General features: G+C 33.3%; 1 protein-coding gene and 1 long non-coding RNA gene across 6 annotated transcripts in view; one reads left to right on the top strand and one right to left on the bottom strand.

The window, feature by feature from the left end:
* The window catches only part of LOC147835504 (uncharacterized), a 29,475-nt gene extending 13,309 nt beyond the window's left edge, over window positions 1-16,166 (top strand). The window contains exons 3-5 of the long non-coding RNA XR_015497574.1: window positions 1,302-1,450; window positions 12,498-12,637; window positions 15,643-16,166. This is a non-coding gene — a long non-coding RNA (uncharacterized LOC147835504). The remainder of the gene's footprint in view (window positions 1-1,301; window positions 1,451-12,497; window positions 12,638-15,642) is intronic.
* Window positions 1-20,771, bottom strand: part of fgd1 (FYVE, RhoGEF and PH domain containing 1) — a 112,622-nt gene that overhangs the window by 12,350 nt on the left and 79,501 nt on the right. For all 5 annotated transcript variants that reach the window (XM_087264227.1, XM_087264228.1, XM_087264229.1 and 2 more), the window contains 10 exons: window positions 19,464-19,620; window positions 12,525-12,663; window positions 10,031-10,089; window positions 9,588-9,734; window positions 5,815-5,907; window positions 5,644-5,723; window positions 3,628-3,658; window positions 3,422-3,523; window positions 1,292-1,420; window positions 1,050-1,208 (listed from right to left, as the gene is read on the bottom strand). In XM_087264227.1, coding sequence (XP_087120353.1) covers window positions 1,050-1,208; window positions 1,292-1,420; window positions 3,422-3,523; window positions 3,628-3,658; window positions 5,644-5,723; window positions 5,815-5,907; window positions 9,588-9,734; window positions 10,031-10,089; window positions 12,525-12,663; window positions 19,464-19,620 — 1,096 coding nt within the window. The remainder of the gene's footprint in view (window positions 1-1,049; window positions 1,209-1,291; window positions 1,421-3,421; window positions 3,524-3,627; window positions 3,659-5,643; window positions 5,724-5,814; window positions 5,908-9,587; window positions 9,735-10,030; window positions 10,090-12,524; window positions 12,664-19,463; window positions 19,621-20,771) is intronic.

Here is a 20,771-nt window from a genome sequence, read left to right as displayed (position 1 = left end):
CCTCTGAAAATGCACATCACGTGACCACACAGACGCACACACAGCCATGCGCTCGAGACAGCAGGCCCAGGCAGTCAGAGGACTGCTTCAATCTTTCACTCACTTGTACTTAGTCATTTTAGCGAACACCTCAGATACTGTTGGTTGGTTCCTGTTGGTTGTGCCTCTTTTTTACCGACGCCATTATAACGACACAGATCACTGCCTATTCACGAGTCCCGCAGAAAAAAGTGATTGACAGGTGGTAATTATGTGCGTATCTTGCCTTTATTGTATGATTTGTTTATGGGTAAAACAAAGACCAAGCAGGTCAGGTAGTTTAAACGGTAGGCTACAAATAATTAATTGGTCATTCATTAATTATTCATAATCGAAAATCGAATCGTGCCTTTAGAATCGAAAATGTAATCGAATCGAGGATTTGGAGGATCGTGACACCCTTAATAAATATGGAGCTACATGACGCCTCAACACTTTAGGTGTATGTTAAGTTGCTAATATCAAAATGAAAAAAGACGGTTCCTTATATCATGTTTTCATTTTATTGTTAAGAAAGTGAAACATCGTAGCCAGGGTGATGCGAATTGTGTTATAAAGTACACTGTTGCCTTTGAAGATTTACCTGACATGTCGTCGGGAGTTTGTTTTCCATATCAAACTTGCGAAGTCTGAACTTATTTGCACTTAATATTGAGAAAAAGCCCCAATCAGATATCAATATCTGCAGCCACGCCTCCGTTTTCAGATGTCTCCGTTTTCCCCCGTCCACACTGACACAGAGCAGCGTTTCAAAACCAAAATGGTCTCTTCAGAGCCTCCAAAACGCTCTGTGTACGGGGCTCGAAAACTCCAGCATAGTGTGGACAGAGGGCTAACCGTAGCAAATCTTATGCGTTTTAAAACTAAAACGTAGTGTCAACAGGGCCTTAGTTTGCAACAAAGGAATGATGCACAAAAGGAAAGCTCCACCCCCTACTCAATATTCCATTTCAGTAGGAAGTACATCAACATACTGACATATGTCTCAGCAACATCACATAGACTTGTACCTCTAGGATGGAGCGTCGTCTCTGTGTGCTGCTGCTCAGACTGGCAGGAGACGGCGGCACTCCAACTAGCATGGTATAACAGTCTATACACACACGGTTGGCTCGGTTATTATCATACAGCAGCCGGGCACGAAACTCTGAACACTTTCCACACACCACCTGAAATAAAAAAAGACCCACGTCAGTGCGCTGTCAACATCAGCATGCCCTATAAACATAGTTATGGTGTGTTTTGATCCTACATGTCCGCAGGCTTTGCAGTGATGGCGTCGTTTGGTGATGGAGTTAAACGGCTCCTGACACTTCATGCACAGCGTAACTTCTTTCTCCCGGATCGGAGTGGGCGCTCGCTTTCCAAGCTCTGAGCAATTCTGAAAACAAAGACCGGTCAGAATATTACAGTGAGTATTCACAGACATAACCTACACCTAAACTTGAGTTTAAATGGCTTGCATTAGAGAGTGTGTCTTTTAAGCATTTTTTCACCTTGAGGATTTATATTTTGTTTTCTGAAGCAAAAACATTTGTATTTATATTTATTAGTTCCGTGGATTTGCCAATAACAGGCAGAGTCATTTGGTGTTTTATTTCCTAAAATACTGATAACATGTCTAAAAATTTCTAATATTATTATAATTTAGAGCATTTGTTAGCAGAATATTACAATAGATTGTTGGCATGTCAAGCCAATTCCATGCGTGTTTAATAAGAAAAGGTCAGGAGAGTGTTTTCTTCAATGCCAAAAGTATTAGTAATTTATTAGATACAAATGAATAATTCGATGACATAGCTCTGGGTTACGTTACCCCAATGCAATACAAGAATTACATTCAAGAGGTTCGCAACTAACATACATTTCCTGACTCCAGCATATATACACAACTGATATTAATAGGTGGAGTCTTGGTTTAACGTCACTTATCAGTCATTCTGCAGTCTTTTGGCTCTTGTCCCCCCAGACATACTTCCTCTTTCTGCAACCCTTCTCTGCATACCAGAACTGAACAATTAGGTGCATCTTTAATATATTTCACAACTTCTACAAGCATCATGACAACTTGTGACATGTCCAGACAGAAGTTTGGAACAAATGCTAAATTTATTCTTTAATATATATTCTCTGGTCAGCAGTTCCTCTAAAAGTATGCAGCACAGTAAAAAGAGAGGAAGTGTGTCAGGTCAGCATGTGTTATTAAACAAAAGAATAAGATTGATTAATATGTTGTTAGTCTAAACATTTTTCTAATAAAAATAAAGACACAAAAGTATAAATAATTTTTTTTCAACAAGATCAATATTATTATAACAAATTATTATAATAAAACCTGTGTGTGTGTGTGTGTGTATATATATGTGTGTTTGTATATATATATATATATATATATATATATAATAAACCATAAAAATAAAAACATTAAGTTATTATTTTTATTTATGAGTAATTTATTATTGTTATTAATATTATTATTATTTTTATTATTATTATTATTATTATTATTATTTAGCAATTATTTTAATTTATGAAACCCATGAAAACTTCAGCTAAATGAGACCTAGATAATAATTCAGTGTTCTTTAAATAACATTTTTATCATCTTATTATGATAAAATATATAATTTATAACATTTTTATGATATTTATAATTTAATGATGACATAATGTTGTCATTTTAGGTTAAGGTTTATTCATTTTAGGACAGTGCTTTTGCTATTTAATTTCATTTTTGTTTTTCTTCAATATTTTTCTTCAGCTTTAATTTGATTTCAGTAGTTTAACTTTTTAGTTTTTAGATTAATAATTATATTTTAAGAATTATTTAAAATAATGACTGTGTTTTCATTTTTACCAATGAACAATGATATCCTCAGCCCATAATGTATTTATTTATTATTTATTATTAACTATTTTAATTTATGAAACCAATAAAACTTTTTACAAACCTAATTGAGGCCAAGATAATAATTCAGTGCCCTTTTATTTTTATTTATTTATATATATATATATATATATATATATATATATATATATATATATATATATATATATATATATATATACACACACACACACTCTAGTAACTCTAGTATACCAACTAACATTTTAAATATGATATTTATGAAAATTAAATATGACATGATCTAATTTTAAGTTAAGGTTTATTCATTTTTGTACAGTGCTTTTGCCATTTTATTTCATTTTTGTTTTTCTTTAATATTTTTCTTCAATATTTATATTTCAGTAGTTCAACTTAAGCATATTTTTCAATTTTAAACAAATATTTACATTTTTAAAACCGTTTTAAATAATGACAGTGTTTTCATTATCACCAGTGAACAATATCAGCATTGAGAGTGTTAAGACGGGCACTAACCGGAGAGTTTGGAGGAGTTAAATCCTCCTCCCTAAAAGAGCAGTTGAGCATCCGGAAGGTCTCCAGCGTCTGCTCATGTCTCTGTATAGTGGCTTGGATTGCCTGTGTGTAAGTGAACAAGAAGGAAAAAATGAGTAAATGTAATATCCGAATGTTCGAGAGACACAAGAGTCTGTCATGTGACTTAAAGGAGAAGACAACATTACCTGAATCCAATCCCTCTTCTCTTCCTCCGTCCTGGTCAAAAAAGAAAATGATTTTAAACTTCCAAAAGCAGCAGATATACTGAAAGAAAGTGATTAGTTGACTTCACGTAAAAAAGAGAGTAAGATTGTTGCCTTATAATTATTGAGTAAACAAACTACACACACTTTATTAGGTACACCTGTCCAACTGCTCGTTAATGCAAATTTTTAATCAGCCAATCACATGGCAGCAACTCAACGCATTTAGGCATGTAGACATGGTCAAGACGATCTGCTGCAGTTCAAACAGAGCATCCGAATGGGGAAGAAAGAGCATTTAAGTGACTTTGAATTTGGCGTGGTTGTTGGTGCCAGACAGGCTGATCTACTGGGATTTTTACAATATGGGTGAATGGTCCAAAAACAAAAAAAGGTCAGAGGTCAGAGGAGAATGGCCAGACTGGTTCCAGCTGATAGAAAGGAAACAGTGACTCAAATAAGCACTCGTTACAACTGAGGAATGCAGAAGAGCATCTCTGAACGCACAACATGTCCAACCTTCAATTCAATTCAATTCAATTCAGCTTTATTTGTATAGCGCTTTTACAATGTAGATTGTGTCAAAGCAGCTTCACATAAATGGTCATAGTAACTGGAACAGTGTGGTTCAGTAACTGGAACAGTGTGGTTCAGGTTTTAGTGTTTAAGTTCAGTTCAGTTTAGCTCAGTTCAGTGTGATTTAATCATTCCTGAGAGTTCAAACACTGAAGAGCGAATCCATCGATGCGTAGCTCTACCAATCCTGAACCATGCGAGGCAGTGGCGACAGCGGAGAGGGAAAAAAAACTTCACCTGATGGGAGTGAAGAAAAAAACCTTGAGAGAACCAGACTCAGTTGGGCACGACCATTTTAATTTCTCCGCTGGCCAAAAGTCTTGTGCAGAACTTCATTCTCCGTGGTTTAGGCTGGAAGATGGCCTCAGTAAAGACTTGTCTGTCCCTGGAGCGTCGCTGGAATCAGACTCATGTTCAACCTTGAGGCGGATGGGCTACAGCAGCAGAAGACCACGAGTGCTACTCCTGTCAGCTAAGAACAGGAAACTGAGGCTACAATTCACACAGGCTCACCAAAATTGGACAATGGAAGATTAGAAAAACGTTGCCTGGTCTGATGAGTCTCGATTTATTGTAGGGTAAGGTCAGAATTTGGCTTCAACAACGTGAAAGCATGGATCCATCCTGCCTTGTATCAACAATTTAGTCAGGTGGTGGTGGTGTAAAGGTGTTGGGGATATTTTCTTGGCACACTTTGAGTCCATTAGTACCAATTGAGCATTGTGTCAACACCACAGCCTAACTGAATATTGTTGCTGACCATGTCCATCCCTTTATGACCACAGTGTACTCATCTTCTGATGGCTACTTCCAGCAGGATAACACTTTATGTCATAAAGCGTGAATCATCTCAGACTGGTTTCTTGGCCATGACAAAGAGTTTAATGTACTCAAATGGCCTCCACAGTCACCAGGTATCAATCCAATAGAGCACATTTGGAATGTGGTGGAATGGGAGATTTGCATCATGGATGTGCAGCTAACAAATCTGTAGCAATTATGTGATGCTATCATGTCAATACTGATCAAAATCTCTGAGGAATATTTCCTGTAGCTTGTTGAATCTATGCATGAAGGATTAAGACGGTTCTGAACGCAAAAGTGGGTCCAACCGATACTAGTAAGGTGTACCTAATAAAGTGGCCGGTGAGTGTATGTGGATACTTATAAAAGTTAAGTCAGTGTTTTTACTGACTTTTTAAAGTAAAATCAACTTGTTGCTTTGAAGGCAATGAGTTTACTTACTTTCCAAAGTAAAGTAACTAATAGCTTTTTACAGTGTATTTCTCTTGTTTTCAAAGTGCTGATATGCTTTTCTTGGGTATTTCTCTTAACAAAAAAGCGCTGGCAGCATTTCTGTGGTTGTCAATCAACCTCAGGTTTTATTTTTAAAGCAGACAAAGCACATTCCCTGAAGCGTACCTTGCTTGCAGTTCTAGCGAGCGCTGTTTTCCAGACACCAGAAACGTTCGCGGTACGTTCATGCTGCTGGTCTCCTTCAGCTGTGAAGCAATGCAGAGTCAATCAACCATCAGATAACAACATATTTATGTTGAATATGAAGCTGTAAACAAGAAAAAAAACACATCAGACCTCCATGCCGTCCACATCAATCCGTGCTCGCACTCCAAATTTCTGTCCTATCAGCCTCAGTTTAGGGACGCAGTACAGCAACCTGTCATTGAACTTCAGAGAGAGAAGAATAGTTATAAACCATATATACAGTATATATGTAATATACAGTTGAAGTCAGAATTTTAACCCTCCTGATTATTTTTTCCCCAATTTCTGTTTAGCAAAAATATTTAGTCTACACATTTCTAAACATAACAGTTTTAATAACTCATTTCTAATAACTGATTTATTTTATCTTTGCCATGATGACTACATAATATTTTACTATGTATTTTTCAAGACACTTCTATACAGCTTAAAGTGACATTGAAAGACTTACGTAGGTTAATTAGGATAACTAGGCAGGATAGGGTAATTAGACATGTTATTGTATAGCGATGGTTTGTCCTGTAGACTATCATAAAAAATTTAGATTAAAGGGCCTAATATTTTTGTCCTTAAAATGGTGTTTAAAAAATTAAAAATTGCTTTTTTTCTAGCTGAAATGAACCAAATAAGACTTTCTCCAGAAGAAAAAATATTATCAGACATACTGTGAAAATTTCCTGAATCTTTTAAACATCATTTGGGAATATATTTAAAAAAGAAAAAAAAATCAAAGGGGGGCTAATAATTCTGACTTCAACTGTATATGAAGTCAAAATTATTACAGGATTATATATTTTTATATACAGGATTCTGGATTTTTTAAGACTCTTTCCATACTTTTATGACCTTGTAGGTTTTAAACTGTAACTGTTGACATTTTACTTACAGTATTTTTAGTAAATATTGACTGTAAGAAAGCACAAAAGAGTCTTAGCTTGTGATAACTCTTTTTCAATGCAATTTAATTCAGAGGTGTGGGAACAAAGAAAGAGAATCATTTACGGTGATGAAAAATTCATGAGAGAGGAATACAAATCCGAAAAAAGAAAACCAAAACTTAATGTGGAGCTTTAGCAAACTCTCTGACCTTTAAATAAATCAATGAAACTTTAGAGTCTCCATTTAATGCAACTCACCACATCCATCTATAAAGATACTAATGCATTGATCTTGATATTTCATGGCTGACTGCATTTTTTTTTTACTAGCAAATTGGCTGATTCCATATTTTCCATATTTTAGACATTTAAACAAAGCAGCCTGACATCAAATCCAGCAGGATTTTATCGGTTTCATAAACTACACAGAATCCCAATATTTGCAGATTAAATTCAGGCAAACTTTATCATGCAGTGTAGTTGTATATTACATTTTTTATAGAAAAGTAACAGTAATACCTTATAAAATAGCATGCAATGCTTTATAATAGTTTTTAAGGGCCTTCAATTTCTCTAAATTGATATCAACTTTTAATACTTTTGGGGGGGGGGGGGTATCTTAAACAGCAATATACAAACAAAAAAAATCTATAAATTCAGTTTAATCTTAAACCGCAATATATAAACAAAAAATCTATAAATTCAGTTTAATCTTAAACAGCAATATATAAACAAAAAATCTATAAATTCAGTTTAATCTTAAACAGCAATATATAAACAAAAAATCTATAAATTCAGTTTAATCTTAAACAGCAATATATAAACAAAAAATCTATAAATTCAGTTTAATCTTAAACAGCAATATATAAACAAAAAATCTATAAATTCAGTTTAATCTTAAACAGCAATATATAAACAAAAAATCTATAAATTCAGTTTAATCTTAAACAGCAATATATAAACAAAAAATCTATAAATTCAGTTTAATCTTAAACAGCAATATATAAACAAAAAATCTATAAATTCAGTTTAATCTTAAACAGCAATATATAAACAAAAAAAATCTATAAATTCAGTTTAATCTTAAACAGCAATATATAAACAAAAAAAATCTATAAATTCAGTTTAATCTTAAACAGCAATATATAAACAAAAAATCTATAAATTCAGTTTAATCTTAAACAGCAATATATAAACAAAAAATCTATAGATTCAGTTTAATCTTAAACAGCAATATATAAACAAAAAATCTATAAATTCAGTTTAATCTTAAACAGCAATATATAAACAAAAATCTATAAATTCAGTTTAATCTTAAACAGCAATATATAAACAAAAAAATCTATAAATTCAGTTTAATCTTAAACAGCAATATATAAACAAAAAATCTATAAATTCAGTTTAATCTTAAACAGCAATATATAAACAAAAAAATCTATAAATTCAGTTTAATCTTAAACAGCAATATATAAACAAAAAATCTATAAATTCAGTTTAATCTTAAACAGCAATATATAAACAAAAAATCTATAGATTCAGTTTAATCTTAAACAGCAATATATAAACAAAAAATCTATAAATTCAGTTTAATCTTAAACAGCAATATATAAACAAAAATCTATAAATTCAGTTTAATCTTAAACAGCAATATATAAACAAAAAAATCTATAAATTCAGTTTAATCTTAAACAGCAATATATAAACAAAAAATCTATAAATTCAGTTTAATCTTAAACAGCAATATATAAACAAAAAAATCTATAAATTCAGTTTAATCTTAAACAGCAATATATAAACAAAGAATCTATAAATTCAGTTTAATCTTAAACAGCAATATATAAACAAAAATCTATAAATTCAGTTTAATCTTAAACAACAATATATAAACAAAAAATCTATAAATTCAGTTTAATCTTAAACAGCAATATATAAACAAAAAATCTATAAATTCAGTTTAATCTTAAACAGCAATATATAAACAAAAAATCTTTAAATTCAGTTTAATCTTAAACAGCAATATATAAACAAATAAATCTATAAATTCAGTTTAATCTTAAACAGCAATATATAAACAAAAAATCTATAAATTCAGTTTAATCTTAAACAACAATATATAAACAAAAAAATCTATAAATTCAGTTTAATCTTAAACAGCAATATATAAACAAAATAAATCTATAAATTCAGTTTAATCTTAAACAGCAATATATAAACAAATAAATCTATAAATTCAGTTTAATCTTAAACAGCAATATATGAACAAAAAAAATCTATAAATATAAAACAAACATTTTTATGATCAAAACTAATATTGCAGTAGACTAAATGAACAAACAGTACAAAAGTTTCGGTTTACTTTCTCTCAATCAATAACTTTCTTTGACCCTTGAAAATTTCTTTTGGGGATTTATTTTTACATGCACAAACAGGAGTATCCACCATGTCTGTACAAGAAGATCAACGGCTGCAGATCGCAAATGAAGGCCTTTTAGGGGCCGTTCACATATCGTGTCTTTTCTAGAGTTTGCACAAGTTTCTTAGTTCCAATTGAGGTGCACAGCTTCCAGCTGCATGCAGTTGAATGAATTCTATGAGGAGCGCACCGCCAGTCACGTGACAAGAACTGACCATTCAACTTCTATGGAATATACACATTTGTGTAGACTAATTAGAGGTAATTAGTAACAGCTAGTCATCCTCTGAGAAAACAGTTGATGGTCGCCTAGCAAATAATATAGGAAATACCGGGAAAATGTCTTTGCTGTTAAACATAATTCGGGAAATATTTGAAAATTAATAAACTTACAGGAGGGCTAATAATTTTGACTTTAATTGTGTGTATATATATATAATAAAGGCATTTAAATGTGTCCAATGAACCATGATTGCTTGCCTGCTACATGACCGACTGACGGACATTAATGCATTTTTTTTCCAACACATCATTTAGTTATTCAAATTATTATCTGTGCATGTTTGACTTACCAGAATGAGGTATCTATCCTGCGACGTCCCATTTTTAGCTGACAGTTTGAGGATGTGTCCCTCTTTAATCAGCTCATTAGTGGGATTAACGATATCCTCCTCCCCTCCAAGCAGCTCGTACACTTTCAACAGCTTTCTCATGCGCTCCTGAGAGACAAAACGATCACATTTGTCCAAAAATAATAATAATAATAAAAAAATCACCCATTTTAAAAAGTTTTGAATTGGAATTTTCGCATTAATAGTTTCAGATTGGAGGAAAGGACGTCTCGAAATGCAGAAAACAAACCCATAGGCAATTAACAGTTGTAAAATGAGAGACTTTGAGAACAGTCTGCACATTAAAGAGGCAGTCGTGCTTAATTACATAGCCATGTTAAGTGGCAGTGTTTGGTTTTCACCCCAGATGGAGTGTAACGCTCATCTGAAGCTCTGAAACTCACCATTTTCCTGATGGCAGCGTTTGAGTGTTCTGCCGCAGTGGCGATCAGCTCCAGAGACTCTGCACAGGAGAAACAACAAAGATCCTGATTATTCACACAGTGTATTCTTCTATATTCAGATAGCCCATGTTAGATAGCAGTTGTGTCTTAATGGTTAGTTAGAGTAGGACTTGCAATAGAAAGGTTACAGGTTTAATTCCCAGCAGGAATTAAAGAAGGGGTAGTAAACAAACCGCACTCTATCCATCTTCGATACCCAACTGAGGTGCCAGTGAGCAATGCACCTTACCCCAAATGCTCCCTGGCCACTGAAAGCAAAACAATAGCCACCCACTGCTCAGTGTGTGTACTGTACGGTGTGTGTGTGCACTTATGGGGTTAAAAGCAGAGGACCAATTTCGAGGATGGGTTATACCTCACACGACTCATTTAAAATATTAAGCCTTTTATTTTGGCCTGTTAACCTCACATGAATCTTTTCACTGAAGTATTTCCAGTTGTATGAACTTTAATATACAGAGTATAATATATATCGTTAAAGAAATATTAGCAATATTTTTAGTATACAATATTAGTAATATAAACATGAACATATTACAATAGTATATTTGATGATCTGTATGTATATATTTCCTAAAAAAACAAAAAAGTAACTGATAAATGAGTCAAAAGTTTTATTAATGTATATTAAAACACAACGTTTTATAATTTTAGATTAATATTTCTCATTATTCATTCATTCATTTTTTTTTTCGGTTTAGTCCCTTTATTAATCTGGAGTCGCCACAGCGGAATGAACCGCCAACTTATCCAGCATATGTTTTAAGCAGCGGATGTTTTAACAGGTGCAACCCATCAATAGGAAACACCCATACATTCTCATTAACACACATACAATACGGACAATTTAGCTTATCCAATTCACCTGTACCGCATGACTTTGGACTGTGGGGGAAACTGGAACACCTGAAGGAAACCCACGCGAACACATGGAGAACATGCAAACTCCACACAGAAATGTTAGCTGACGCAGCTGATCCTCAAACAAGCGACCTTCTTGCTTTGAGGCGACAGCGCTACCCACTGCAACACAGCACTGTTCCATTTCTCATTATATAAACATTTTAGGCATTACTTTTGTATGAAAATGAACTATTGTAATTTTAAAATAGAACTAAAAGTATATTTACATATTACAGAAGTACATTTAAATATATACTTTTATAAAAAATCTAAATGCTACAAAAAATATATATTAACACAATGTAAACACATTATTATAGAATGTTATATGTGTTATATTAATATTATAATATATATTCATAATATAAAAATGTACAAATACTTGTTTTTTACAAGCTTTCATAGGAAATGTTTTTTTGTTTTTTTTCCATTTTGCATATTACAGAAGTATATTTTAATATGCACTTTCTTTAAGTGAATAAATATATATATTATAAAAATAATTAATTAATGTAAAACTTTATGTAAACAGTAAAATAGTGTTATTTATTTCACATTATTTAAATATTAATTAATTATTAACAAGAGTATTTTAATTAATTACATACAATAGTATTTTATGTATCTATATATAATCATTATTTAAATATTATGATAAATATTTTCATATAATAAAAATATACAAATAATTGGTTTTACAAGCTTTCATAAGAAAATATATTATATATTTTTTTCATTATGACTTTTTATCTTAGCCTGTTAATCTTGCATTAATCTTTCCTCTGAAATCTTTCCAGGCTGATACAGGAGTGGTTATAATCAATTCAATTCATGTTTATTTATAAAGCGCTTTTATAATAGAAATTCTAGTCCAGATTTCAGAGTTTAAGTTTAGTTTCAGTTCAAATGAGTGTGCAAATTATACATTGATCATCAGGGATATAATCATTGTTTGGGTAACGCATGCTTTAGTCATTCATGTATTTATTTAAATGACTTCTAATTTTTTAACTAAACATATTTAAGTTTTCAGTGTCTTAAGGGATATTTTGTGTATTCTGACCTACAGTATCCTCTGATTAGCTGTTTCAGATGTTACTGTAGGTCAGACTTTACAAACTATGCGTCTTATTTGACTACTTTCAGGCTATATGTAGAAACAAACAGCAATTGTGAGCAAAACAAACAGCAAAACAAACTTGTGAAGACTTACGATGTCTATCAATGCGCTAGATCTGCAGTTTCAAACTGTTGTTCGCAGTGATTATGCATTCACAATGGTATGAACCATAACAGGGGTGGTCAAATATTCATTTATATCTCTTATTTTGATTATTAACATTATTATTTAAAAAACAGATCAGAGCAAACTATTTCTTGGTACTAAATGGCTCAGTATTAAATGGCTAAATCTTGTTTTGACGTTCTTCAAGTGGGATAAATCGTTATTGGGGTGTCAGTCCTCCCCAACCCCCCTGTAATTCGCACCCTGGTTATATTGCAGGTCAGGGTAAGGATGAAGTGCACTCACTCTGGGCATCTTTGAAGTCGTCTGCGTCCTCTGGCAGCCGGTGCAGGTAGTCTTTGAGCAGCAGCTCGTAGCGAGGGATTCGCTGCACAGGCTCCAACATGTGGTGCTGGAGGGTGAGATTCCCACACATCTCCTCTTTCTGCAACACACACCCAAAATCATACTATGAGTGAAAAGAGAACATGCACAGATCCCTTCACACACACTGATGCAGGATATTTTCATTACAGAATATTTATAGGACTCCTTCAGGACAACATGAATTCATCAAGTCCACACTATATATGAAGATCACACAACATATGAGGTTTTTTTATTGTGCTATTATATAAATATGTTTTATATTTTAATCCATAAATTTATATTGTAAAGTATTATATCAGTATACACTAAAGAGTTATATTAAAATTTTTTAATGATTAAAATCATTCATTTTCTCTTCAGCTTAGTCCCTTTATTAATCTGGGGTCACCACAGCTGAATGAACCGCCAACTTATCCAGCATATGTTATAGGCAGCGGATGTTCTTCCAGCTGCAACCCATCACTGGCAAAAACCCATACTCAATCCCACGCATACAAAAGGACAATTTTGTTTACCCAATTCACCTATAGCGCATGTCTTTGGACTGTGGGGGAAAGCGAAGCACCTGGAGGAAACCCACACCAACTCGGGGAGAACATGCAAACCACACACAGAAATGCTAACTGACCCAGCCAAAGCTCAAACCAGCAACCTTCTTGCTGTGAGGCGACGTCGCTACCCACTGAGCCACGGCGCCTCCTCTACATTAATATTATATTTATTATTATTTAATGTAATACTTATTTAAAGAATATTAAAGTACATGTAAAAAGCTGTTTTAGCTTTGAATTACATATTATACATTCAAATTTAAATTTTTGCATTATATAAAATTGAACAATAATGAAGCATATGACAAATTATTGGTGAAGCATGAACTGTTTAAACTTGTTATAAGTATAAACATATTACTAGAGTATTTTAAAATACAGTATTTTATATTTAATTATGAAGCTTTCATTAAAATATATGGTTAGTGTAATCTATTACACTATATTACAGTATATTATATTTAATATAGGATTATGATAATATTCTATAAAGACATATAGTATATAAAATGTTCAAAAACGTTTTGAATATTTTATATTAAAAACCGTAAAACAATATGCATAACAATAACTTAACAATATGCATTACGCATTATTAAAGTATTATAAAGATAATTATATTGCTATATATATATATATATATATATATATATATATATATATATATATATATATATATATATATATATATTTATTTATTTATTTTTTGAATTACTATAATTTATTAAGCATTTTGCTATGCGGTTACTAGTGTGACGTGTTTTTGTTTGCTGTCTAATGATTAATTGCATCCAAGATAAAAGTTTGTATTTACATAATACTGTATATACATGCGTACTGTGTATATTTATGTATACACACATATACATATACATACATATACACACACACACACACACTCACACATACATACACATACATACATACATACATACATACATACATACATACATACATACATACATGTATATATAGATACACACACATACTGTACATAAAATACAAAAAATATACATATTAAATATATTTACATTACACATTTATATTTATAAATAATTTGTATTCTCTAGCTTCTTTCACTTAAGAAAACTGGCGTGAATTAAGCACGTTTTATCACACAAGCACTTTGAAACAGTAATCCATGCTTTTATAACCTCCCGCTCGGATCACTGCAATGCCCTTTATTTTGGGGTGAGTCAGTCTTCTATTTCTCAACTGCAACTTCCGAATACAACTGCACGTCTTTTAACTGGCACACGCAAATACGAGCACATCACCTATCTCTTCACATTCTCTTCACTGGCTGCCTGTGCATTTCAGGATCCATTTTAAGTTATTTTTATTTGATTTTAAGTGTTTAAATGGTACTGCACCCCTTTACCTCTCTGAGCTTCTCTGACTTTACACACCTTTATGTTCACTCAGGTCAGCTGACCAGCTCCTCCTGGGTGTGCCCAGGACCAATCAAAAGCTCAAAGTGGATCGGGCCTTTGCTGTGGCTGCATCAAAATTGTGGAATGAGTTGCCTTTGTATATTAGACAAGCCTCCATTACTGTTTTTAAATCTCTTCTTAAAACCCACTTGTTCAATTTGGCTTTTGACACAGCACGAGATGTTGACATTTTATATTTATTTATTTGTAAGTTTGTGTTACTCTCTGTTTTCAGCACTTTGGTCGACTGTGTTGTTTTAAAGTGCTTTATAAATAAATTGAATTCAATTGTTTTATACATAAATATTAATTACATTATAGTCATTAACACATTTATTTACACAAAATTATACACAGTACGCAAGAAACATATTTTGTAAATATGAACTTTTATTTACTTCATTAATTTACCTTCAGCTTAGTCCCTTTATTAATCATGGGTCGCCACAGCGGAATGAACCGCCAACTTATCCAGTAGATGTTTTACGTAGCGGATGCCCTTCCAGCTGCAACCCATCACAGGGAAATATCCAAACAAACTCATTCACACACATACTCTACGGACACTTTTAGCTTACCCAATTCGCCTACAGTATAACACGTTTTTTTGACTTGTGGTGGAAACCGAAACACCCGGAGGAAATCCACACCAACATGGGAAGAACATGCAAACTCCACACAGAAAAGCCAACTGATCCAGCTGGGACTCGAATCAGCTGCCTTCTTGCTGTGAGGCGACAGTGCGAACCACTGAGCCTCGAGTCACCCTATGAACCTATTGTATTGGATACAATTAATTGTTTGACAGTACTCGTTTTTAATATATTTAATATGGCTTTTCACAAAATGTAATATTTAAAACACACTAGAGGTTTCCAATATTTATTTTCAGACACTGAAACTAAATCACACTTGGAAAAAAACAAGCCTCACAGTACATTATTTCCCCCTAAATGCTAGTTTCACTCTGAAATGCATTGAAAAGTGAAAGTGCTGAATGAATGCTGTTTCATGTTGTCTTTAACAATCATTCAAACTCTCTGAACACAGCCGAGAAAAATCTGGAGAATCAGAGAACAGGCATATAGCGTGATGAAACCTGCACCGTGCCTGATCTCCTTACAGCCGTCCTGTGATCTCAGACGCCAGCACTTAATATTCCTCACACACTGGCAACCAGAGATGTTTGAAGCCTGATTGGGCCACCATTAGTATTCACCAGAACCTACATCTGCCCCAAAAACACTCCTGCACCCACAGCGATTCACTCTTTCATCTGACGCACTCAATCATGGCAGAGTCCCATTCCCAGCACTACTGCACTCCTGTCTGCGGCTGTGAAGGTGATTCTGCTGCTTCATTCGGTCAACGGGTGTGAATTATGCAGGCTTGCTCACAATTAACAGCGAAGAGAGTTTCTCATTTTTTTACACATTTAGGCTGAGAGTGTGATTTCCTCAACAGTGCTCCACACATCTGACTGCCTCTACATTAAATGGCATTTCAGCATTATTCTTTCACTGTACAAATCTTTTCACTTTGGGCAATAAATCCAACTGTGGTTATTTTCATGTTTTCTGTTGTTTTTCTTAGCATTTTTCTCTTATAGTTCAAACATTTTTGGTTTGTTTTTGTGACAAAAGCAGCTACATAAATGCGAATACTGGAAAAAAATGCTTTTCTTACTTAGGCCCCTATCATACACCCGGCACAATAAGGCGCAAGATGTAATTGACGCGATTTGTAGCTATTTTTTAGACCAGCACAACAGTAATTTTCACGTTTTGTACCACATTGTTTAAATTGCAAATCCATTTGTGACATTTGTGGACTCATGGGTGTGCCGGTTTATAAAGGAAGTGTGTTTGAGGCGCATTGTTGGCGCATTGCTATTTTAAAGTGCACCTATGGTGAAAAATTCACTTTTCAAACTGTTTAAACAGACGTGTGTAAGTATAGTGTATATTATTGGGGTGATATAAACACATTGAGTGTTCTTTTTTTTAATTTAACAACATAAAAACGGTGAACCAAACCCACATAGCAAAATTTCTCTGGCCCAGCTCTGGCCCACACAATCAGGTTTTGCTTGGCCCACATGCCGCAGTGAATTACGGTACATGACTGGACCAAATCTGGCTTCCAGACAAGGGCCAAACACGGACCATATCTGGGCCAAGTCTCAGCCAAGTTAATAACTCATAACTGGACCTGAACTGGGCCAGATAGGTTGGTGTGTCACGATTGCAATGAAATTGATAAACCCATGGAGTGATGCGCTTTAAGCACACTATGGGCACGCTTTTTCTCAAAGTGACCTGATTGGTAGAATTTTTTTTCTTTACTCAAAAATTATTTTAGTGTATTTTAAATGTGGGTCAAGACTGGCCAAACTCACATGGCCCACTTTCAAATTTTTAAATCTGGGCCAAATACCACGTTTTTCATCTGGCCCAAATCTTGTGTGCCGCCTTAAAGACGGTACCACCTCTGCCAAACCCGGGCCATGTTTGGCCCACATGCTGTATGCCAGTGCCGGATGAATGCCTGCTGTGCCAGCTTTATGCCAAATCTGGGCCAGAATTCTTTGCTACTAGGGAATGGACCTTTTTTTAGATCGGAAAAAATAGGAAAGATCGGAAAAAATAGGAGTGCGGTTCCCCCACCCACCAATACAGGCGTGCATTACCATATCCTCAGTTTGTTGATTCACGTCCGCCATTTTCAGCGTGTGAGTCAAAGCAATGTCACAAAAGGAACACCCTTGCTCTATTTTTAGATGTAAGGCTCATTAAGCTCAAAACAAATTCATAATTCATTACATTATCGCTCTCATCAGAGCCATTGTTTCTAACTTTAGGTAGGTTTGCAAACATGTGCACTTTTCATTGCGTCTATCTTAAACTTCAACCGTTTGCATTTCTCGCGGCCACAGGAGCTCCCTGTGATCTTAATGATGCAGCTGGAAAGTGCGAGCGCGATGCCTCACGTGTGCGGCCCTCAATTGGAAATAAAATAAACTTGCCGGCAGGTCGCACACCAGAAGACCTGCATGGCGGCGCATAGCGTCACGCCACGCAGCTACATGCATTTCAGAATTCTAAACATAGGTTTCTCTAAGGGTACACACAACAGCGCTTCAAGTCGGTGGCTGTCTGCGACGCCCAGCCACGATTCAGAACACTTCATATTTCTGCCGCTTCCCAGAACATCATCTGAATAGTTTCATTTTAAATAACAAGCAAATGTGCGTGTCTGGTCTGCCGTATCACGGCTCTGAGCGGCGCATCCGGTGCCTCAGTCAAAGTTAATTCAGTGTGCGTGGTTATAAGTCTCGGTGTACAAGCTCAGAACTTTAAACTAGCACACAGTTGGCTGTAAAACTATACAAAGACACAAATTATTGTGTACTCCCTGCTTGGTCTGTGTCCAAGGCGTACAGCTGAATGCTGGTCCTCTCACTCATATTGCTTCTCTCTCTCTGCCTGTCTGTTGCCAAACACAGAGTGGGGGAGCTCTTGGCTTCACCCCTTTGTTACACTGGACGGGAAGTCGAAACTAATTTTCATGTGAAGCAACACACCCCTAAAACAGCGACGTGTGTACACGCCCTCAAAATAACACTTTTAAACACATTACAATAAAAAAACTGAACTGTGTTTTGAACTGAACCTAAACTGGCACACTCAGAAGAACCATAATATTAATATTAGATCATAAAAAAGGGGTAAACTATGTGCCCTTTAAGGAACTAAAATAGACTGTGCCATTGACCAACTGAAAGCTGGTCTAAAATGTATTGCAGAGCGTCTTAGTTATGTGCCTATGCCGGTCAAAACACTTAAAACACTGGATAAACAGCAATACACAAATATCTTTACTTATAGGATTAAAATGTTACGAAGATTATTATTTTCTACATAAATATAAAAGCACTGCCTCCATGCCTTCTTCACCTTTCAGTTTATTCATGACAATTTGCATTTGTATAATGTTATTTGTATTAGCACGATTATTTATTATCTGCATATTTATATTTGTTTTATTAAAAAGAAGCTTAGATTTGTCCACCTGCAGGTTTTAGAGTATATGGGGCACAGCATAGCACAGCAGTTTTTTGAGCACACTTCGTTATTATTGTTCATTTATTCGTTTGCTGGAAATTAGAACTGAATTTAGAAATAGTTTTGAAACAAATATTTGCGCTTAACAAACAAAATTAATTATTTATAGGCTATTTGATGTCTGTGCGTACAAGGTTTCCCTATCCACGAGAGCGAAAGTGAAAGCAGATAATGATGAGGCCTTATCTCTCATTCTCGCGCTGCAGATGCTCTGTTTATCTGTTTTCTTGCTAGTAAAATGCTCAGTTTTTCCACTTACAAAGTCATCATGTAAATAGCAAATGCGCTATGGCGCGACGCAACTGGCTCTTAAAGGGAATGGGAGATGGGAGTCTGATTGGTTTATTCTCAAAACACACCTATTACTCATTAAGAAAATAAACTCAACCCTTTTAGACCATGCGCCACGGCGCAAAGCGTATTTTTGACATGCAGATTCTGACAAGTGGATTTTGACATGCCCTGAATGCGTTTGCGCCCTGCGCTCTGCACTTTGCACATGGATTGTCAAAATAGGGCCCTATGTGTGTGGTTTTTTGAGCCAATACTAAACATACACACTCCAGGGACATAAGAGACTTATTTTACATTTTGTAAAAGGGGTATAATAGGTCCCCTTTAAAACACATCACAAAAATATAAATCATTCCGTTGCAGTTTAAACAACAATATGAGTATTTATACAAGTTTTTTTTTAATTACGCAGCACTACATGCTTAGTTTAGCAGAAAACATTATCTGGTGTACCTGGATGTTGTGAATGATGGTTTTGAACTGAGATGAGCGCTGCATCCAGGTGTTCACCAACTCCATCGCCCGGTCAAAGTTTTTCACATACTCGCCGTACATCTTCAGGAAAGGCGCCAGTTTCTGCAGGATGTCCCCGATGCGGGGGTTCAGATCCCTGAGGAGAGAGGAGCACAAGTCAAGGTTCATTCATCGTTTTTGTCCAATCTCTTAGAAAAGGTCACACTTCCCCTTACAAAACGGCAACATTTCAAACTAAAGACTAGTTTATAAAAACACATACCCGGCTTCTATTTGTTTGGATAATTTGAAACTATTGTTTACTTTATCCTCCAAATATGTCCAAAAAATTGTAATTCAAACTCCAAAATCAGATTATATGAGCCCCTGTTAACTACACTGCTAAAAAGTTAATAAGTTTAACATCATATTATATCAGTTTAATGTCAGTATTATCCTATTAGTAGGCTAATTATATTTACTATTAAAAATATTTTTAAAATGATAAAAAAACAAGACTAAAAGTGTGTAATTAATAAGCAACAATAAGAAAAAATATAATATAATATAATATAGAATAATATAATATAATATAGTATAACATAATATAATATAACATAATATAATATAACATAATATAGAATAATATAATATAATATTATAGAATAAAATAACATATTATAAAATAGTATAATATAGTATAACATAATATAATATAATATAATATAATATAATATAATATAATATAATATAATATAGAATAAAATAACATAATATAACATAATATAGTATAATATAACATAATATAATATAATATAACATAATATAGAATAATATAATATAGAATAATATAATATAATATAATATAATATAATATAATATAGTATAATATAATATAATATAACATAATATAGAATAATATAATATAATATAATATAATATAATATAATATAATATAATATAATATAATATAATATAATATAGAATAATATAATATAATATAATATAATATAATATAATATAATATAATATAATATAATATAGAATAATATAATATAATATAATATAATATAATATAATATAATATAATATAATATAATATAATATAATATAATATAATATAATATAGAATAATATAATATAATATAATATAATATAATATAATATAATATAATATAATATAATATAATATAATATAATATAATATAATATAATATAGAATAATATAATATAATATAATATAATATAATATAATATAATATAAAGGGCGTCAGAATGGCGTACTGGGTAGCAGAATTGCCTCATAGT

This window comes from Danio rerio, chromosome 8 (assembly GCF_052040795.2).
Source record: "Danio rerio strain M-AB ecotype USA chromosome 8, GRCz13ab, whole genome shotgun sequence".
Taxonomy (NCBI): Eukaryota; Metazoa; Chordata; class Actinopteri; order Cypriniformes; family Danionidae; genus Danio; species Danio rerio.
The sequence above is the reverse complement of the archived record's forward strand: the minus strand, read 5'-3'. Positions and strand labels throughout refer to the sequence as shown.